Consider the following 23030-nt stretch of genomic DNA (forward strand, 5'->3'; position numbering starts at 1 on the left):
GTCTCTGTTTTATTGCTTGAAAAAGGAGAGTTTGAACATGCGGTCGGTAAGAGGGTGTTTTGGGCACATATTTTAGTGGTTTGGAATATTTTGAACATATTTCGTCAAACGTATGCGATGATGGTGCTTTCTGTTTCTAGAACACTATTTTCCTATTTCATTTTTTAATTATCTAACATGCATAATAATGGTTTTTTTTTTTTAAACAAGCGATATTAGGGGAGGGGGGAAATCGAACCTAGAACTTCAAGTTCAGGGTATACGCTCTTAACCGCTTGAGCTACAAGCCCCTTACAACATGCATAACAATGCTAAAAATCCATTCTATATGAAGATTTCCAATGAATAGTAATTCAAAACCAAACATTTAAAATTGACTTAACCTTGAAAAATGTATGGCCTGAAATTGATGAAGGAATTGATACTAGGACAATTTGGAAAACGTTGATTTGTTGGATGATTTGAAATGCATGGATGCTGTGATATTTGACATATTGAGTGGCCTAAAGTTCCAAAACTATGTGCTCTAACAAAAGGGCAATGATCCGTCTAGTAGCACACTGAAAAGACTGTTTCCGAGAAAATTTGGTTCCAAATTCCACATGAAACTTGAGAACGGAAATTCCACAAGAATAGGGAACAAAGCAGGCTGAAAATTGATTACACAAAAAGAGAAAGGAAGAAAAAGGTGGAAAAGTGATTTGCAAGAAAAAGCTGGCTGAAAATTATTATTAGTGCTGTATCTCAGCATGAATGTTTATTGGATGATGGTGACATGATGTGTTACAATCAAATCTTAATTGTGCTAAAATGGCTGAGTTATATCTCACAGCAGCATGAGCTGACTACAACCATAAATTGGAAAATTTTCAAATGGGCTCAGTGTTGTCACCATTCTAATATATAGGCAGGAACCTCGGAGGTAGTTACATATTTACTTCAAGAACTTATGCTACAGATTTGAGCATGACATTCAGCACAGCTTCTCTAGTCGGCAAAGCCGGAATAGCACCTCTCTCCGTCACAGTCAATGCACCACAAGCATTAGCAAACAGAAGAGCATCTCTCAGTTTGCCCTCTTCCTACATGTCAAATCCAGATACATGGCCACTTTCTTTAGGTTGACAGATTTAATTCATTGCTAGCAAAATAATTAATTAAAAATAAAAACTAGAACCCTATATTTCAATCAATAATAATCACACTATGAAAAGGAAACTGAGAATCACACAGCCAAATACCGCAGATCAATCAAGAAAGTTCACAATAAGGCAGTGCATGTTAAATACTATTCTTTAATAAAAAAGGCAGCAGTATTCAATATCCTCATTATGCATATACTTTGAGATTTTAAACAAAAATGCAGGATTTCTTCCCAAGCCATATGATAAATAACAGATAAGTACGGAATAAAAGGGTGAAACTAAGTTATATAGATCTTCCACAACTCAGAAAGCCATTATCATCTGTGCTCTGTCTTAACGATGAAATATCCGTTTGTGGAGGAAAATGTCTGATAAGCGAGTCTCTATGGTAAATTAACGTTATTTTGTTGTTAATGATGATGATATAGAGTAGCCTGATAAGAACTCTCTAGAATTTCAGTAGTAGACTGATTGCACGCCTAACAGCCCTGGGAGTGGTGCATTTTATAAATTCGAAGGGAGTAGTTGAGGAGGTACTTTGCCTTAGATAAAGTATGACAAACTGGTCTGCATGACCAAGGCCTAGACAAGCTGTTCTAAGTAATCAAGTATTCCCACATAAAGACAGGCTGTTCTAAGTATTCAAGGATTCCCTTGTAATTTGTGGACATCTTTTGCAGTTTAGCTGACAAGGACTGGAAAATTCCAGTGAGTAAAAGATGTACTGTTCACTCAAAAACAAGCACCACGTATAGCAAGCAAGGTCATGGACTAAAAGCAAGCATATGATGTTATCAAACATGTTTCAGTTTTTAGTTTTCAAAAGAAGTGAAAAATGAAAACAAAATGGTTATCAAAGGGGCATTGAGTGTTTTCGTAGACTGCCTATTCCAACCCAGTGAGGTTTTCAGTAGGCTGAACCACCCATGTGGTCTTATGAGACATACGCCTAAATTCAAGTCGAAATTAATTTGTTGAATTCTGGTGCTAATTACATGCATTAAGTATTTAATTACTTTTGTGTGGCTTTATGCGATTAAATTGTACATTTCAATTTACAATCCTTAGGTTTACCAAGCCGTGGTTAAGTTGACTTAGTTATTAACTGGGTTGATCACCCGATAATTAATTGAGCTTTTAGAAAGAATGTTTCCACAACTTCAACTGAACTGGCCTTATATCTTGCATGGGTAATTTAACTTGCAGGAATTAAATTCAAGCATACATGGAGCGGTTTTTTTTTCAGATTGTGTTAGTCTTAGTTCTGTTCATACCCCTCTAAGATAATTCACATCCTAGGCCCGGATCACAGGCCTACCAAGTCCTTTGGGCTAGATCAACTAATATGGCTTCGGAATATTTTGGGGAAGAACAAAAGACCAGTCTCAGTATTCTAGCGGGAATCCATACCCCTTGGTAGCCTCTAAGAGGCGTTGCAGACAAAGACCGCCTTCTCCTTTTTGCTGTATCAGTTATTGTCAAAGCTTAACTAATACCAAGGACAAAATAAAATTTCTTCGTTTTGGTGATTGAAACCTGTTTATATAGATAGGGATTCACAGAACACATTTACATTTCAATTTCTTGGATGAAACTTTTTTCTTATGATAAGAAGAATTCAGGAAGGAGCTAGTAAAGATAATCTTACTGTTCCTTTTTTCTACACTAGAACTTCAGTTCAACAATTTAAAAGATACCAATATCATTTTTATAGAACCTAAAAACAAAATGGTTTTAGCACCACATCCACAATTGAAGTTTCACATAAGGAAGTAAATACTAATATGCATGGTCAGAGTGACTCATTACTGCCTCGATTTTGATTCAGCCTGTCTTGCTTCATCTGGCGATGATGGAAATACTTCCACATGCCTCTTCACTGAGAAGGGGAGATACAGCAACTACATCCTCATTCTGAATCCCATTCCCAACCTAAAACCCTAATTCTAGAACCCCTCAAAGTGCTTAATTAATGTCAGATTGAGTAACAATTGGGGATCAGTCAGTTTTGGGTAAATTTAGAACTTGTTAAGTGGAATGACGAAACTGCCCTTAATTAAGTGGTAATGTGCAATTCACTTGATAATTTCAGTTAAAAAATACTTAACAAACGTTAGGATTTTGTCCTTAACACACAATCCAAAGTTCAGGAACATAATAACACATTTTAAAACTTTAGTACCAAAGTGAGACAACTCAAAGTTCAGGGGACGTTAGTGTAATTTACCCAGCAGCTTATGCAAAAAAACACGATTGTTTTCTTCAAGAGGCAAGATCACTGCTTCCTATTTAATTAGAAAAGGATTAATAAAGTAGATTCATAGAACTAGTACCTAGAGGCTGTAAACCGTTTTCATTTCTTTCCGTTTCTTTTACTATGTTTTTCTGCAATGGTAGAGGCAGTCATCTGTATGAAGATATGGTTTTCCCATGGAGACCTTAGTATATCCATTTTTGTGAGTTTCTATTTCATAGTGGTGCAGTATGATTAATAAAGTAGATTCGTAGAACTAGTACCTAGAGGCTGTAATCCGTTTTCATTTCTTTCCATCCATTTCTTTTACTATGTTTTTCTGCAATGGTAGAGGCAGTCATCTGTATGAAGATATGGTTTTCCCATGGAGACCTTAGTATATCCATTTTTGTGAGTTTCTATTTCATAGTGGTTCAGTATGATTATGTTACTTTCTCAATGTGCAGGGTGATGAAGCATGTAGCAATATATAATTATATGTTTAATTAATAACTTGAAGAAAGTTCTGTGAAATATCTGTATCCGAGATGAAGTACCTGAAGCAAAGAGAGATCAACAGCTAGTTGTGATAGTATTCCAGCTACAAATGCATCCCCAGCACCAGTGGTGTCCACTGCATCTACCTTCATACCCTTGACTCTTCCACTGAACTCCTGCAAGTACACATACACTTTGCGGTTTCAGACTTACAAATACTAGGAAGAGAAGTATATATACTGTCAATCTTGCTGAAACAATATCATCCCATTAATTTAGAGATTAGGAAGATACTCGTTCTCTATTCCACCTCAAGATTCATATACGATTCATATAGGAAACGAAGGCAGTTTTCATATGGCTCATTAAAATTAATAGAAAGAAGAATAATAATATAATAACACTTTATATTTTTCTTATGCTCAAAAACACTATATATTCCAGAATGATGACCTTAACACTTTCAAAGGAGCAACAGTTTGATTTGCCAGAAAAACAGGAGCAACAGTTAAGGAAACAAAATAACCTGTACTCGATCGGAGGAGTATATGTTAAAACATTCAATGGACATCTAATGTATCCAAACCATCTCTCTTGTGTTATTCATTTCAGATATTATTAGTTAAAACTTACTTCCAATTCAAAATACTTCAGCATAAATATATACCTATATATTTTTAATTACAATTCTAAAAAGGTTCTGTTAATTATGCGATCATTCAAATAACTTTGCATGTTACAACAATTTTAAAAATCTGCTAATACTTTCTTTCTTTAATAAGACACAAATTTTATTAAGAAAAAACTGAAGGCACATAGAAAAATGGCCGAGAAGTCCATTACCTAAAACAACAGCCATCACACCAAAACCCAGGAAGTACTCAACAGAAAACTGCCCCCGATCCAGAATATATACACTAAAGGAATTTTCTTGGAATATTTTGACACAATGCCCAAAAAGAAGCAAGCAGTCCAATTCTATCCAAAATTGCACCCTTTCCCCCTTATCTTTGATACTCGACAACAAAGCCAAACATTTTTAAATGAGATCGCCAATAAAATCAAATTAATTCACCAAGGTTGATATAAAACTCACCTCATAATCTCATCTAATACTAAATTTTACAATTTAAAGGAATAATATTTACTTAAGTATTTCCTTACTATATTACACTCTGATTCATGGTATGGTGCATGCATCAATATGTAATCTGTAATAATTATCATTTTAGTCACAGAGAGAGAGAGAGAGAGAGAGAGAGAGAGAGAGAGAGAGATGGCGAGAGAAGTAGAATACATAAAAGAGCATATTTGGAAACTTACCTTGGTGTAATACCTGCAGCCATCAGGGCCCTCAGTGACCAGCAGTAATTTAAGATTTGGATGGTACAATTTTCGAACAACATTTTCGTCATAAGGATCTTCTCCTTCCGTTAGAAAAGAAATCTCCTCTTCACTTATCTGAAAAATAAATAATTGATATCTCAGCGGATGTAGTACCATTACTTTAATCAATTTTCATATTACCCTTTTCAGAAAAGGGACAAGAAAGATCAAATATGAACCAACAGGTGCATAATCTACATATTTAAAGGTTTGCATACCTTGATAACATCAGCAGTCTCCCATATGCTCAAAATTCCTTCTCTGGCACTCTTTGCAGAAGGCCACAATGGAAGCCTGAGGTTAGGATCATAGGACAAAACTACACCAGCGTCCTTTGCAGCTTTAGCTGCTGCAATATGAGCAGACTTGCATGGTTCCGTGATTAGACTTATAGAACCATAATGTAAAATTTTTGCCTGACACAGGATGGTTAAGACATACCTTGAGCGTTACTATAAAGAAAAAGTCAAACAAAAATCAATTGTGAAAACTCAGCGAAACTATAGTATGTAAGGGGATATAAGACAGGCATGTAGCGTAATATCCAAGAATAAGAAGGGCCCAACATGGTGACCTAAATGAAAGAAAACACCGATACTGGTGTTGCAGCCATCATGATGTCTGAGAATGCATACAGTTCAGTGGATCTGTATTCTGGAATAAATAGTTCAAAATTGAAGTATCTTTCTGACATGAGGTGTACTATGCGTAATTGAAATTCTGGTTTAGGTGTACCAGAAGGATTCTTTAATCAGATGATGTACCATGCAAGATACTTGGCTCTAGACATTTCCTTCATATGATGCATTTAGCTTTGCCTTCTTTTGACTCCTTTACAATTATAATCATCACTGATGTTAAATTACCAATAAGAGAAATTCTTTCATACCTTCCTAATTAAATCAAAATCAAGTTCAGCTTCTTGAAGCAACATATCAGCACTAGGATTACGATAAAACATGAACTCACGTTCCCCATCACTCCTCAATGTAACAAATGCTAAAGCAGTTCGTGCACCAGGATCAAAACGCATCCCTTCACTGTTCACATTATTTTCCTTTAGTATATCAGCAAGCATGTACCCAAATTCATCTTCCCCAACCTGCAAACATTGCGTATTAATATTAAAAATCTGAAAGGATAAGGTTAGCATTTTTGTTTTCTTAGCCCATGAATTCGACATTTATGCAGTAAAGAGCTGAACAACACAAGAGATATGTTTTCAATTTGTTTAGTCTTGTTAATGCATTAGAAGCAGAAATCGGTGCAAGAGAAAGAGTTTTCTCTGTTTTTTTTTAATGCATAAGAAGAAGAAGAACTCACTGTAGAAATGTTGTGACAACATGTAATATTACAGATAAGAGACACAAAAGCAAATTAAGTTGAAAATGCCCTAGCAAACACAAATGTGTGGTCAACTATGATATATATTATACGCATATAAGGTGACAAGGAAAACGACCCAAGCAAAGGAAAAGGACTTTTGGTTTGACCTTTAGAAAGATAAACACTAAAACTAAAATGTGAGGTGGGAGGAAAAAGGGATTACCTGAAGTCAAAGTGGCCAAATTATTAGTTAAAGACTCAAAACATTTGATAACAAGTGCTGCCTTCATCTAATTAAATCAGAACAACAAGAATATGGACACATATGTTCAAAATGATACCTTCCCTATAAAAGCTGATGAGCCACCAAGACGAGCTATGCCAACTGCAACATTAGCAGGGGCTCCTCCAGCAGCTTTTTTAAATGCAGGTGCTTCAGCCAATGAAAGTCCATTAGTGGTTGGGACAAAATCAATAAGCATTTCCCCAAAACAAACCACAAGGGAGGATTCCTTTGTGTCTAGTAGTGCATCTCCTGCAAATGCTTTTCCTAAAATACATAACAGTCAGACAATGAAAGGCTCAGTTTTTAACAGAAGACAACTTTGATACGAAGTAAGCAGATGAGCAAAAGCTGTATCATGTCACTCATGATTCAAGTCATATGAAAAGTTCACTCATTGTGTACATGTACTGCAAAATAAGAAAGCACAAGTTTAGCGCCCTGATTGCCAAACACAAAGTGTAAAATCTAGGATTATAGTTTGGCAAATTTCATGGTGTGTACATGTGATAAATGGTGACATCCAAATGGAGGGTCAAGTGCAACAAAGACCTCTAGAAAGAGGGACAGATAGATACCTAACGAGCATCAATATTATAGCTAGAGTGAAGACAAACTCAAGACAGTTGAGGGGGAATCAAGAAAATTAAGACCAGATCAAGACATCACCCAAACTTTAGAGTACTTCCAGCTTTTAGTTATGGTCAAAGACACTGAAATAAGTTCTTGACCCCCAAACATAGAGTTAGGATGTGTCTATGAGTCTAGGATAGTCCAAACATATTGTAGGACATGTCTACGATCCTTAGAAATAACAAAAACGAGAGTAGACATTAAGCTGAAAAAATAAATCAAAACAGACAAAATCATGCCCGAAATTGACATCTGGGGTGAACAAACAAAAGCTCTCTTGGTAGACTAGGGCATTGACTGGCAAGAAGCCATGCTCTAGGTACACTGAAAGGTTTATTAAGGGGACCAGATACTCCCGGCCAACCAAAGATTTGAGTAATTGACCAAGACAACCTCAGTCTCCCAAGGTTTCTTAGGTGTACAAAGGGTTTCACTGGTAACTGATCCCAGTCAAACAACACATTAAAAAATCAAATCTCAAATGCTTTTTACATGTTGCCCAAGAGCTGTTGGTTCTTTTGCTCTTAAAGGGCCCCCATAACTCTTAGAAGAGAGCTATTGTGTAGGTTGAGAACCAGCACCTAATGGCTCTAGCGATGGCAAGGGAGTGATGCTCCTCACCTCTCCCTTGCCCTTGAAATATCCGAGTACTTATTTGAGGTTTTGGTTGCTCAGTGGATTTCCCACCTCTACAGTGGAGGAGCTCGTTGTCAACATTGAGGTAAGTTCTTTTCTTTGTTGCTGCTTTCTTTTGTCCTTGGTTCCTAATACTGTCATTATTTGTGGATATAATACACATATAGGCAGGCCAACACACACAATCTTCCCAATTCACTCTAGATGTATATGTTTCCCTCATATACTACTACTTTAGTTCATCACAACACTGAATGGGATTTGGGGTATCAAGTTACTAAAAGCATTCATAATTACCAGTGAAATGATACTGGTACATTTACACATGTTTGTAATTACAAAAGGCTTTTCCCAAATTACACGAGGGGTAAGGTAATGCTTCAAGATTAAACAGCGGACCCTCTCCTTCATTCCTCGTATTTTTCCCATAAGATCTTCAAAATTTAATATCTAAGCTCCAAAAATGAGATTTACTTGCTGAAACTAGCAGTACACAAGGACGTTAGAATTATGGTCCTCAAGCATGGCTTTCTAAATTATAATTCTTGGTTTGCCTAGATTACTTTAATTCTGACCGAATCCATTTTCCTTAATCCCAGCATATATTGCTTTCTACTTTGGAGCTTTCCAATATCCTTCTTTCTTGTTTGCTTTCCTACAGAGATCACAAGGGATATGGTAGGCACAGTGGCATTGCTAAAATCTTCTAGATAAGCAAATACTATATACTCAAAACCCTATATTTGGATGACCTTCCGATTTCAGTTCTTCCTAGTTTCTTTACAATTTTCATTATGCTTCACCAGTTAAACAGCCCCAAACATCTCTAGCAGTTTTCGATTCGAACTTCCCAAGATAAGATTACAGAATTTGACAGTTATACAGTTAAAGAAACAAATCATCTCACATATGTAGTAAACAAGAACCAATCAGAACAATCGTTGATTCATTTCTGGTCTCTATGTCCTCTCTTAGTTGCAATATCGTCCTCAATTCCACAATGTAGTTGTGACATTCTTGATATAAATACCCAAATGAAAATTCGATAAAAACAGCAACCGGCAACAAGTGTAAATAATGCCCCCAACAAATTGTGAAGTTAAACACATTAAAGCTATATAAACGGACCAACCCACACCATGATAACTACAAGTTGATGAATTCACACAATATTTCAAGCAATCTAAAGAACATCACAAACGCCCCAAATTATAAAGTCCACTGAGCTATAAAAAAATTAGATAACAAGTGAAACTAAGCAAACCCATTTGTCAAGTGAAGCTTATACAAGTCCAGAACCAAAGCATACCTTGGACATTCGATCTGGAAATGGAACTGAGAGGTGGACAAGAAAATGCCGAGGCTCTGACTGTCCTTTGACTAAAACACACCGAATTGCGAGGCAAAGAAACCACGCCACTGAAGCAGAAAGCAGTTGAATGAAGAGCCATCAAAATAAGCGCAGACCCAGAACAGTATTCAAAGTCGTTGAGGATCCCAAAAGTGCTTTTACTTGGAAGCTCTTGTGAAATGAATTTCTCCGAAGAAAAATGGCGGAGCCCAAGGCTTTTAATTAATTAAGTTTTGGTTTCAGCCTAAGACAGTTAATTAATACACTAAATCATCTGAAAATAGTATTATGGGTGTGGACGATAGAGACAGGGGTGAAGAGGCAGCGAAGAGAACAAAGCGAGAGTGTAGTAGCTTAATGTTTGTCGCCTTGCCATTGCTGCATTTTGGACTGCCGATTAAGCTTTGTTCTTGGCCTCTAAGCTTTCGTTTTGTTGCCACCTGGTGTACCCGAAACACATAAAAAAATTTCCATTCCATAATACTAGCATATTCTGAGATTTAATCCTGATATTTTCATTTCTATTTAAATCCATCCTTCTTTTTTAATTTAAAGCCAACGAAATCTAACACAGTGAAATAAGGTTTGGAGTTGTAGGCGAGTGGTTTTAAATTCGAACCCCATGACACTTTAGTAGTAGTATGTGTGAGAAACTTCTCTCTCTTATGGTTTAGACTATCCACTTCTATTGAAAAAAACTTTTAAATTTAAATTCTCATTATTACTTAAAGAACTCAGCATGTGTTGCAAAATTTACCCTCCATCCAGAATAGCAAATCTTGGTTTTTAATTATAAAGTTGATTTATTTGAAATTCTAAACAAATTTTATTGAGATTTTGTGTTAGCAAAACACATTTTTATCACGGTAATAAATGCATATCCATACCTTTGTTGTCATCCCAATCAAATTATTCGATTATTATTATTAAAATTGTTATATTTTTAGGTAAAGTTAGTAATTTGGATACACTTCCACCATTTTATGCAACCTGGATACCTGAAAACCTTTGACAAAAAAAAAGTTACCTGAAAACCAAAAGTCACTTTAATCTTTTCTGCAAACTTGGGCTTACTTTTAATGCATCCAATGCATCTTCCAAGTTTTTATTTATCAAATCTAATCATATAGATAAGTAACATATTCTGACCAAAAAAGAATAGTAATCAATCATCAACATTTCATAAACACTCACAAATCAACATAACATGGTCGCATTACAAGAGTCTGATTATATTCCAGCAATTCACAATGAAGATAAACCTAGCTCAATGAATGGGATGTAATCAAATTGACAATATTCCATGAAAAGATTATCCACCTAATGAATTATAGGTAAATAAACAGATTATCCACTTAAATAATAAATTAATGGCAGATGAGCGTTAAATCAATATAATAAAATATTGTATGCAAACGTAGTAGATGACAAAATCAATATAATAAAATATTTGTATGCAAACATAGCTTTATGAAATTATGATAAACTTTGGGATGAAAGCACGAGGAAAAGAAAAAAGAAATATTCATGAACAAATAAATATTGATATGCTTCGTGATGCAAGCATAAGGAAAAGAAAAACATTCAAGATTTTTTACTAACCTGAAGGAAGTGGATGAGAAGATGGGATACAAAAGTAGAGCCCTAACCTTAAGGAGAAGAGAGTGTGTTTCTCATTGTTTGCTGCTTGATATAATGAAGGGAATTGGAGACCTTTTTTCTGTCTCTTTAACTTCCCAATAGTTCACTCATAAAGTCTGGTGTAAATTAGGAAGACTTTTGGTAGTAAGAATTATTTAAAAGTCATTCCCAATTGAAAGTCATTTATTTAACAATGTTTTCAAACATCATCAACTTTTTCGATACCACAAAACTTTTAAATACTTTTTAAAAATCATAATTGAATACCACCAAACGTTCATTAGTGGCCCCTTTATCATATGAATGTTAACAATGCCTTTCTCCATAAAGAAGTTTACATGACTCCTTCTCTAGGCTTTATTGATTGGGGAGAGTCATTTGGTTTTGGTTTGTCGACTACATGTTCGGACCACTTTGCAAAACCCAAGGGAGATGTCGTATAGCAGTGTAGCTCGGAAGTCCGAGTGTCGTATCCACAGAGAGCAGTGTAAAGAAAATAACAGAGATGAAAAAGAACAATTATGATTGAGAGGTAGATTTATGCAAGATTTGATTTAGAGAAAATTTAATTGATTAAAACACTAAGGCATTGGGGTTCCACTTTTAACATAAGCATGCAACTCTTAATAATTTGATCCACAAAATATTTTCCAATGTAGTTGTTCAAAATAATTAAAGCTCTTTTTAATTTCCTTTAGAAGTATTCTAAGCATAACTTGTACCATTGGCAACAAACTATCAAAAAATAATCTTCATCAAAATTCTATTAATCTTTAGTAATTCTCTTCTCTTTTAAAAGCATGAAAGTTTTTACTACACAATGGGAAAAACATGATTGAACCCATGAAATAGATTATCAAACATTCATCAATTAATTAAAAAGAAAACTACAAATTCCATTTGAACAAAAACTACAAAATCACATTAAAGCTTAAGTTTGGATCAAACTAATAAAAATTACACACTTATATTAAAAGCTTTCTCCCTAGCCTTAGCTAGGGAGTTAGTTCCCCATAATAAAATAAAACTAAAAACAGAAATTAAAACTTAGAAAGATATGGAGGAAGGAGAGAAAGCTCAAGTTGTGAGGCTTGGTGTGTTTTTACAATGCCATAGCTCCTCCTATTTATAGGAAAATGGGAGCAATTCTAAATTCATTAAATCCCTCCATTCATGAATTTAATATGTATTCCACTTGCCATCAAACCAATAGCCAATTTGCTTCCATTACTTATTCCATAGTGTTGATGACTCCATTCTCCAAATTCTTCATCTTCTTCAATGCACAACCGTAACCCTCATCTTAATATTTCTTCTTTTCTTCAATTGTTGCTCCACTTCTACTTGCTTTTGTTATTCAATCCTTTCTTTTGGTTAAGTGTTGCACCCATTTGCCTACTAGCATCCAATGATCTTCTTCAACCTTAAGATAAAATAATGAAATCATCATCAATTATGTAATGGGTATGTAAGCAAGTGCAAAAGTGAAAAACAAACCTAATTAACTACAATTGTAAGAAAATCAATTACTAACAAATATATTTAGGGATAATAAATGTGATAGTTTATGTGCTCATCAAATACCCCCAAACCTATAATTTGCTAGTCCTCGAGCAAACTAAAATTAAAAACTAAGCATAAATGAAAACTAACTAAGCCACTTTCGTAGGGATCTCGATTGCATTTAGCATATGCAATAAGCCTTTAAACCCCTAGGTTGCCCTAGTGGACGAGTTGTAGTCTCGTGAGGGTTTATAGGGATGATACCCACAAACATCTGAAATTTTAAGTAACTCTCCTGCCAAATCATCATCAAGAATGTCAAAGCTCAAAAACCAAGATTCTCAATTCATGAACAAATTTAAAAGAGCGAACACAAATCCAAAACTTTAAGTTCTCCCAGTCTAAAGTCAAAGTCATTTATCACCATTAATAAACTTTTCATTTGCTTGCTTTGGTGTAAAGTGAACTAACACAGTTGAGAAGACAAAAATTCAATCATAATCACACCATCCTTGCTATCTTAGATTTTTTTTTTTTTTTTTTTTAATTTTTTTTTATTTTATAAATAAATATATACATGCTATTATGTGGACGGTGCAATGTTTAGCTCCCTTAAGCTTTCTAATTAACCCATGTAGCGAGTGTTAGGCCAATGACTCTCAAACACAAAGGCTTTAAGGCATTAGGTGTTGAAACACCCCGATGAGCTTAATAACTCGAGTTAAAAAGGCTACAAAGCTAAACAAGTCACACATGCAATTTTTTTTTTTTTTTTTTTTAAGAACTTCACGGTTTGACGCGAACACTCACTACTGATTAGGCAAGAGGCCCGGTTACTAAGTGAAAGTTCTCTTTTTATTCTTTTTATTCTTTTTTTTTTTTAAGACAACAAGGATAAATACAATAAATCTCAAACTCTATCTTCTCAAGCGCATTAGTGTGAGTGTGAATTTTTCAAAGCCTAGCTCATAAATCATTCATTAAGTAGAAATAAATGAAAAAGACTAAAGACTGGATTAGTTATCGTATCGCTCAAGTGTTCTCAATTTTAAATTCATGCATGAATATCAAATCTCAATTTAATGCAAATATATTTCGATGACAACAACTCCCCCCCCCCCCCCCCCAACTTGAATGAAACATTGTCCTCAATGTGTAAAACTTAGAAATAAGCAATGTTATAACAACAAATGAAGGGTATTAAAGTAAATAAAATTAAAAAATTAAAATACAAAATAAATAGAAAATACAATTACAAAACAAATAACAAACAAACAAAAGAAACAGGAACCCTTAATCACACAAGTATACAAGCAACTCATGGATGACCAGTTAAGGGCCTCAGAAAAGACAGCCAGGGGTTCCGGGAAGGTTGGAGGGGTCACAATGGTCCCGCTTAAAACCCAAACTTCTTAGACACCGAAAGTGTCGCCTAAAGAACTCCTAGACACTGTATTGACAGAGACGCTCACTGGAGTTACCAAAAGTCAACTCATATTATTTTAATTATTAAAAAAAAACAACTTAAAATAATAACAAAATAAGTAAAGAGAAAGGATTGGAATGCTCCCCCTTGAAGCGATTAGGTCGAGCATGATACCAAGTAAAGATAGTCTAAAAATTCAATCCTGATAAACAGGATTCTCCAAGTGAATCGTGTCATCCTGCAAAACAAAATTCTCCAAAAATGGTTTAAGACGTTGACCATTGACTTTAAAAACATTACCATTCTTTGGATCCTCAATCTCTACTGCTCCAAAAGGAAAAACTTTTGTGACCACAAATGGACCTGTCCATCTGGAACGCAGTTTACCAGGAAAAATATGCAATCTTGAATTATATAAGAGAACTTTCTGTGATGGTTAAAAGTTTTTCCTCAAAATATTTCTATCATGAAAAACCTTCATTTTCTCTTTGTAAATTCGAGAGTTTTCATAAGCATCATTCCTTAATTCTGCCAACTCATTCAACTGAAGCTTCCTATTCGAACTTGCATCATTTAAACCAAAATTAAACATTTTAATTGCCCAATATGCCTTATGTTCAAGTTCAACTGGTAAATGACAAGCCTTACCGTAGACAAGTCTGTACGGTGACATCCCTATGGGGGATTTGTATGCTGTACGGTATGCCCATAAAGCATCAGTTAATCTCAAAGACCAATCTTTACGGTTAGGACTCACAGTTTTTTCCAAAATTTGTTTTATCTCCCGATTAGCAAGTTCAACTTGACCGCTTGTTTGTGGGTGATATGGGGTAGCGACTTTATGAGTGACACCATATTTTTTCATTAAAGCCTCAAAAGGTTTATTACAAAAGTGTTTCCCCCCATCACTTATTATAGCTCGAGGTGTTCCAAATCTTGAGAAAATGTTTTCTTTTAAAAACCGCAAAACAGTTTTATGATCATTATGTCGACAAGGAACAGCCTCTACCCATTTGGAAACATAATCAATACCGACCAAGATATAAAGATATCCAAAAGAAATAGGAAATGGACCCAAAAAATCAATGCCCCAACAATCAAATATTTCAATTACCAAAATTGGGTTCAAAGGCATCATATTTCTACGGGTAATTGCCCCTAACTTTTGACAACGGTCACAAGTTCGACAAAAAGAATTAGTGTCTTTAAAAAGCGTAGGCCAATAAAATCCACACTGCAAAATTTTTGCAGTGGTTTTCTTTACAGAAAAATGACCACCACATGCTTCATTATGACAAAAAGAAATTACTACATGGATTTCATTATCAGGTACACACCTCCTAATGATCTGATCAGGGCAGTATTTAAACAGATAGGGGTCATCCCAAAAGAAATTTTTAACCTCTGTAAGAAATTTCCTCTTGTCTTGAGCAGTCCAATCAGATGGAATTTTACCTGTAGCAAGAAAATTAACAATGTTAGCAAACCAAGGTAATTCCGAAATAGTAAATAATTGCTCATCTGGAAAAGAATCATTAATTGGCAATGTTTCAATGGAATCCTCAAAACTCAATCTAGACAAATGATCAGCCACTACATTTTCTACTCCCTTTTTGTCTTTGATTGTGATGTCAAATTCTTGAAGTAGTAGGATCCACCTAATCAGTCGAGCTTTAGCATCTTTCTTTTCAAAAAGGTATTTTAAAGCTGCATGGTCAGTGAAAATAACAATAGGTGATCCAACTATATAAGCACGAAACTTATCCAAAGCAAATACCACAGCAAGGAGTTCTTTTTCAGTTGTAGAATAATTCATCTGAGCACTGTTCAAGGTTCTGCTTGCATAATGGATGACATGTGGCTTCTTATCCTTTCTTTGCCCCAAAACAGCTCCAATCGCAAAATCACTGGCATCACACATAATTTCAAAAGGTAAAGTCCAGTTAGGTGGTTGCATAATTGGAGCAGATGTGAGCATTTCAATTAATTTATCAAAAGCCTTTTGACATGAATCAGACCACTCAAATTTACTGTCTTTTAATAGGAGATTACACAAGGGTCTAGATATTGCACTAAAATTCTGAATAAATCTCCTATAAAAACCAGCATGACCTAAAAATGATCTGACATCTTTAACAGTTTTTGGAACTGGCAATTTTGAAATCAATTCAATTTTAGCTTTATCCACTTCAATTCCTTTAGATGAAACAATATGACCAAGAACAATTCCAGAAGAAACCATAAAATGACATTTCTCCCAATTTAAAACAAAGTTTTTCTCCTGGCATCGAACCAACACTTTTTCCAAATTACTCAAGCAATTATCAAAAGAATCACCGAAAACAGATATATCATCCATGAAAACTTCAAGAAATTGCTCAACCATATCACTGAAAATACTGATCATGCATCTTTGAAAAGTAGCAGGAGCATTACATAATCCAAAAGGCATTCTACGAAAAGCAAAAGTACCAAAAGGACATGTAAAAGTAGTTTTTTCTTGATCTTCAATGGCAATTTCAATTTGATAATAACCTGAGTATCCATCTAGGAAACAATAAAATTCATGACCGGCTACCCTTTCTAAGATTTGATCAATAAAAGGTAAAGGGAAATGGTCTTTTCTAGTTGCAGAATTTAGCTTTCTATAATCAATGCACATGCGCCAACTTGAAACAACTCTAGTAGGTATCAATTCATTTTTATCATTTTCAACCACAGTTATGCCAGATTTCTTAGGTACAACTTGAGTAGGACTTACCCATTTACTATCAGAGATGGAATAAATAATACCTGCATCTATTAATTTCAACACCTCAGTTTTAACAACATCTTTCATGATTGGGTTTAACCTACGTTGTGCCTCCCTGGAAGACTTGGCTTCATCCTCTAAAAATATTTTATGAGTACAAACAAGAGGACTAATTCCCTTAATGTCAGCAAGAGTCCAACCAATGGCAGATCTATGAGAATTCAACACATTAAGTAACTTACCTTCTTGCAAAGAGTCAAGTTCAGAAGATATTACCACTGGAAAAGTGTTGTTGGACCCCAAGAATGCATGTTTAAGTCCTGTGGGTAAAGGCTTCAATTCCAGCTTAGGAACTTCCACATTTGATGGCAATGTCTTTTCCTTCCGAGGTGGAAGCTTCTCAAATTTTGGTGTCCATTTATCAACCTGCAAGGAATTAAACAATGGATTAAGATAAGCAATTTCCGGATCCTCAAGTAATTCAGATTCTTTAGAATTCAATAAAAGAGACTCTAGAGGTTCAGAAATACTGGTCTTCTCAAATTGATCTTGCACAAGAGCTTCAATCAAGTTCACCACTGCGCATTCATCATCTTCATAAGGTCGCCTGAAAACATTAAAAATGTTAATTTCCAATGTCATGTTACCAAAACTGAGTTTCATTACCCCACTTCTGCAACTAATGTGTGCGTCACATGTAGCAAGGAATGGACGTCCTAAAATGACAGGAATTTCATTTTCAGAATGCAAAACAGGTTGTGTATCCAAAACAACAAAGTCAACAGGGTAGTAAAATTTGTCCACTTGGACCAATACATCCTCAATTACCCCTCTCGGTACTCGTACAGAACGATCAGCAAGTTGCAACTTCATTGTTGTGGGCTTCAATTCACCAAGACCTAACTGCAAATATACTGAATATGGCAATAAATTTACACTAGCCCCCAAATCAAGCAAAGCACAATTGATGTAATTCTTTCCAATTACACATGAAAGAGTAGGACTTCCTGGATCTTTGTATTTAGGAGGGACCTTATGTTGCAACAATGCACTCACATGTTCAATCAAAAATGCAGTTTTCTTCACTTGATGCTTTCTTTTAAATGTGCACAGATCTTTTAAAAATTTAGCATAAGAAGGGATCTGTTTAATAGCATCTAACAGAGGAATATTAACTTTGACTTCTTTAAAAACACCCAAAATTTCAGAATTTTGATTCAATTTCTTTGGAGGATTTAAAGCTTGAGGAAAAGGAGGAGGAAAATGATATTCATTTGATTCATTCAAGTTGGACATGTTAAGTTTATCATTATTCTTAGATTTTTCAACTTCCTTCGGTGAAGGTGTGTTATCAATTATTTTACCACTTCTAAGAGCAATGACAGACTTAGCATGTTCAATTGAGGTTTCACACGAATTAACATTCCTTGGATTTGGTTGAGTTTGAGAAGGAAATTTTCCTTTTTCATTTATTGCAAAAGAATTTGTCAATTTAGAAATTTGGCTTTTAATTTCTTTATTTTCTTCAACCATTTGACCAAACAAGGTATCATACCTTTGATTTTGCTTCTGCTGTTCCTGCATAAATGCTTGAAGAGTATCGCTCAAAGAGGGTCTGGCATTAAATGCGTTAGTTGTAGAAAATTGATGATTGAAAGAATTTCTATCACTTACCTGAGGTTGTGAATCATTGCTCCAACGAAAGTTTGGATGATTCCTTGTTGCTGGATTGTAAGTGTTGGAAAAAGGAGAATATTGTTGTTTGAAGTTTCCAACAGCAGCACAACGCTCCTCATAAGCTCCTTTCATTTCCTGAAAAATTGGACAATTTTTAATAGTATGACCAATCTCATAACAAGAATCACATACTTGATTAACATCAGCTTGAAAAACAGGTTGAGGCAAATTTGATTTTTCTGTTTTCAAAGCAGCTATCTCTTTAGTCAAAACCTCAAATTTTAATTTCCAATCATCTTCTTCTTTTAATTGATAAATTCCTTTATTAGTAGAAGATGTGGCAATTCTTGAACGATCAGTGGTCTCAACTAGACTGGGGACAGTCCATTGATGAGCTTTTTCAGCAATTTCATCCAAAAATTCTAAGGCATCATCAGGGTCTTTTTGCATAAAATTTCCATTACACATAGACTCAACAAATTGGCGATCACGGGGGAGAAGTCCCTCATAGATATAACTAGCAAGACGCCAGTTTTCAAAGCCATGGTGTGGACACAAATTCAAAAGCTCTTTAAATTTTTCCCAAGTTTGATACAAAGTTTCATTTTCCTTTTGAGAGAAATTTGAGATTCTTTTCTTAAGAGCAATCGTCTTGTGATTAGGAAAATATTTGTTAAAAAATGCTTGAGTCATTTCCCCCCAAGAACCTATGGATCTAGCCCTTAATGAATACAACCAACCTTTAGCCTTTTCTTTTAAGGAAAAAGGAAAAAATTTCAACCTTATGAAATTAATCCTATCAAGTTGAACATTGTAAAAGGTGCCAATTGCTTCTTCAAATTCCCTAACATGCACATAAGGATTTTCACTTTCCATGCCATGAAAAATAGGTAGTAATTGAATCATTCCAGGTTTGAAATCATAATTTGGCATGTTAGGTGGAAACATGATGCATGAAGGATTTGGTGCACGAATAGGATGCAAAAATGTCTCTAAAGTCCTAGGTGCAACTACTTCTTCTCTCATTTCATCATTCACAATCTGAGCATTAATCTCTCGTTCATTATTCGCAATTTCTTGTTCATCATTCACAATTGCTGCCATGCTTTCAGATTTATTGGATATTTCAGTTGAAGAAGTTGAAGCAGAATTAACAGTTTCAGACTTTTTGACAAATCTTCCTAGATGATCTCTAGGTCGCATAAAGTAAATAAATAAATAAACAAAAACAAAAACAAAACAAAAAACAAAAAATTATTAACAATAAGATGAAAGTTGGAAAGAGTGTACCATATGTGAAGAATTTCACATAACCAGCAAACCTCTGACCAAGGGGATCTCTGTACTCTTTGACAAGCCGCTCCCCGGCAACGGCGCCAATTTGTTCGGACCACTTTGCAAAACCCAAGGGAGATGTCGTATAGCAGTGTAGCTCGGAAGTCCGAGTGTCGTATCCACAGAGAGCAGTGTAAAGAAAATAACAGAGATGAAAAAGAACAATTATGATTGAGAGGTAGATTTATGCAAGATTTGATTTAGAGAAAATTTAATTGATTAAAACACTAAGGAATTGGGGTTCCACTTTTAACATAAGCATGCAACTCTTAATAATTTGATCCACAAAATATTTTCCAATGTAGTTGTTCAAAATAATTAAAGCTCTTTTTAATTTCCTTTAGAAGTATTCTAAGCATAACTTGTACCATTGGCAACAAACTATCAAAAAATAATCTTCATCAAAATTCTATTAATCTTTAGTAATTCTCTTCTCTTTTAAAAGCATGAAAGTTTTTACTACACAATGGGAAAAACATGATTGAACCCATGAAATAGATTATCAAACATTCATCAATTAATTAAAAAGAAAACTACAAATTCCATTTGAACAAAAACTACAAAATCACATTAAAGCTTAAGTTTGGATCAAACTAATAAAAATTACACACTTATATTAAAAGCTTTCTCCCTAGCCTTAGCTAGGGAGTTAGTTCCCCATAATAAAATAAAACTAAAAACAGAAATTAAAACTTAGAAAGATATGGAGGAAGGAGAGAAAGCTCAAGTTGTGAGGCTTGGTGTGTTTTTACAATGCCATAGCTCCTCCTATTTATAGGAAAATGGGAGCAATTCTAAATTCATTAAATCCCTCCATTCATGAATTTAATATGTATTCCACTTGCCATCAAACCAATAGCCAATTTGCTTCCATTACTTATTCCATAGTGTTGATGACTCCATTCTCCAAATTCTTCATCTTCTTCAATGCACAACCGTAACCCTCATCTTAATATTTCTTCTTTTCTTCAATTGTTGCTCCACTTCTACTTGCTTTTGTTATTCAATCCTTTCTTTTGGTTAAGTGTTGCACCCATTTGCCTACTAGCATCCAATGATCTTCTTCAACCTTAAGATAAAATAATGAAATCATCATCAATTATGTAATGGGTATGTAAGCAAGTGCAAAAGTGAAAAACAAACCTAATTAACTACAATTGTAAGAAAATCAATTACTAACAAATATATTTAGGGATAATAAATGTGATAGTTTATGTGCTCATCACTACACAAGTCCCTTTATGGTCTCAAACAAGCTCATCGTAATTGGTTTCACAAGTTTTCTGTTGCCATTCAAAAACTAGGGTTTACATAATCTCTTTCATATTATTATCTCTTCACAAAAAGCAGGGTTCACATAATCTTTTTTATTTACTGTTGTTTTAATCTACGTTGATGACATGGTAATCATAAGCAATAACGAGAGTCCTATACAGAATTTGAAGTCTTTTCTTCATAATCAGTTTCACATTAAAGATTTGGGTCATTTGAAGTATTTTCTTGGGCTCTGCAAGTTCAAAGGCGGGAATTACGATCTCACAACGAAATTACACACTTGAAATACTTGATGATGCAGGTCTTTTAGGTGCTCAATCAGTAGACTTTTCTATGGAGCAAAACTTGAAGCTCAATACTAGAAATGGTGAAGTGCTCAACAATCCTTCGTGGTTTAGACGATTGATGTGGCGATTAAACTACCTTCCAATCACTAAACCATAAATTACTTATGCAATCAATATTTTGAGCCAATTTATGCATCAACCAAGGAAACCACATTTGGATGCCACTTTACGTGTTCTTTGTTATCTGAAAGGTAGTCCAAGTCAAGGATTACTTTTCTCTTCAAACAGCAAGTTGCATTTGATAGGTAATTGAGATTCTAATTGGGCAAACTACCCCACGACGAGAAGGTTCACTTCAGGCTACTATGTTTTTCTTGGGAATTCACTCATATCTTGGAATACAAAGAAACAGAAAATGGTATCTCGTTCATTCGCTGAAGCAAATTATCGTTCTATGGAAACCGCTACTTGTGAGCTGACTTGGTTGCGATCTCTTTTGAAAGATCTACGAGTTACCAATCTAGGCCCTGCAAAGTTGTTATGTGACAACCAAGCAACCCTTCATACCACCGCCAATCTCGTTTACCATGAACGAATGAAACATATTGAGATTGATTGTCATGTGATTCGGGAGAAGATTCAAGCTGGACAGATTGCTACCTTATTTGTTCCATCTACGGCTCAGGTAGCAAATTTGTTTACAAAAGCCCTTGGAAGTAATGTTTTTCACAATCTTGTACGCAAGTTGGGCATTCTTGATATCCATGCTCCAACTTGAGGGGGAGTGTTAAAAATCAGAAAGTTATTTAGTTTCATTTTATGTATTGATTGTAATTGATTGTAAATCTTTGTATAAATACTTAGCCTTTTGGCTCTATTAATACAACGGAGAAATATTATTCTCAAACACAAGTCCAATTTGACGGATAGGTTTGTGGACTTCCGAGAAAACGAAAAATAATGCCCGAGAGGTGACAAAAGGGCCACCAACTCTCAAGCCAAAGAGAGCTTCGGTTATGAGACAGCCAAAGCAGGGCAACTCAAACAAGCCATGACCAGAAAACCTGGAAAGAGAAACGAGAATAGGATTGAAAAAGGAAGATGGAAGAAGAGAGAATGGCGAAGAGGGAAGATTTAGATTACGTTCATGTTGGAAGTCTAATCATTCCTTGCTTCATGGATTTGTGTTGGAAGCTAAATTTTTTTTTCTTTTTTGTGTGTTAGTTTTCCCCACCTTTTGAATGGTTGGACATTTGAATACTCAATTGTTTACTTTACACTTGGCTACTTAAAAAAGAAAATATGTAGGCTTCATGTTTCTTCTCTAATGTGGTCTTTTTTATAGGCTAACACGTTAGGTACACAACCTTATTTTGGCAATTTATATAGTACAAGTTACAACAAAGTGTCCAACAACAAAAAAAAAAAAAAGTTACAACAAACCGTACACAAACGACAAGGATAATGGTGCGTGTGAGTGTTTGTTTTCGACATTATCAACCCTCAATAAAAATAATAAAATCATGCACGGACAAGCTAGTAGTAATTAATTGGAAAATTATTCTCCTTCAATGAGAAAATACCAAATATGCTCTCTTTTTATTATTAAAAGTTAAATAATAGATATAACAGTTAGGAATATA

At 34.8% G+C, this 23030-nt stretch overlaps 2 protein-coding genes and 1 non-coding gene across 3 annotated transcripts; 1 reads left to right on the forward strand and 2 right to left on the reverse strand.

Moving 5' to 3' along the window:
- Positions 1 to 700: 700 nt before the first annotated feature.
- On the reverse strand, positions 701 to 9908 carry LOC110755153 (pfkB-like carbohydrate kinase family protein). Its single transcript, XM_021956325.2, has 7 exons — positions 9450 to 9908; positions 6930 to 7138; positions 6152 to 6364; positions 5481 to 5678; positions 5200 to 5337; positions 3936 to 4052; positions 701 to 1082 (listed from the first exon to the last, which is right to left on the reverse strand). The coding sequence occupies exons 1-7, from the start codon at positions 9589 to 9591 to the stop codon at positions 948 to 950; spliced, it is 1152 nt and encodes a 383-aa protein (XP_021812017.2). The 5' UTR covers positions 9592 to 9908; the 3' UTR covers positions 701 to 947.
- Positions 9909 to 10609: 701 nt separating this feature from the next.
- LOC148295898 (uncharacterized) lies at positions 10610 to 19554 on the reverse strand. Its single transcript, XM_088250634.1, has 3 exons — positions 19529 to 19554; positions 17056 to 17909; positions 10610 to 10635 (listed from the first exon to the last, which is right to left on the reverse strand). The coding sequence occupies exons 1-3, from the start codon at positions 19552 to 19554 to the stop codon at positions 10610 to 10612; spliced, it is 906 nt and encodes a 301-aa protein (XP_088106760.1).
- Positions 19029 to 19135, forward strand: LOC148295899 (small nucleolar RNA R71). Its single transcript, XR_015834906.1, has one exon. It is a non-coding gene; the product is annotated as a small nucleolar RNA R71 (small nucleolar RNA).
- Positions 19555 to 23030: the final 3476 nt, after the last annotated feature.

This window comes from Prunus avium, chromosome 3, assembly GCF_965620075.1.
Source record: "Prunus avium chromosome 3, drPruAviu1.hap1.1, whole genome shotgun sequence".
Classification (NCBI taxonomy): Eukaryota; Viridiplantae; Streptophyta; class Magnoliopsida; order Rosales; family Rosaceae; genus Prunus; species Prunus avium.

Bases quoted from the DNA above. Each gene is read 5' to 3' on its own strand.
- LOC110755153 (XM_021956325.2), bottom strand. From the start codon at position 9,591: ATGGCTCTTCATTCAACTGCTTTCTGCTTCAGTGGCGTGGTTTCTTTG. The intron at 5,679-6,151 runs GTATGAAAGAAT...ATCCTGTGTCAG, and splicing joins ATTTTGATTTAATTAGGAAG to GCAAAAATTTTACATTATGG. The intron at 5,338-5,480 runs GTATGCAAACCT...TTTATTTTTCAG, and splicing joins AGACTGCTGATGTTATCAAG to ATAAGTGAAGAGGAGATTTC.
- LOC148295898 (XM_088250634.1), bottom strand. From the start codon at position 19,554: ATGAACGAGAGATTAATGCTCAGATT. The intron at 17,910-19,528 runs GTGAATGATGAA...CACATTTAAAAG, and splicing joins GAGAGATTAATGCTCAGATT to AAAGCATCAAGTGAAGAAAA. The intron at 10,636-17,055 runs GTAAGTTACTTA...TTTTTTGGTCAG, and splicing joins ACTTGACTCTTTGCAAGAAG to AATATGTTACTTATCTATAT.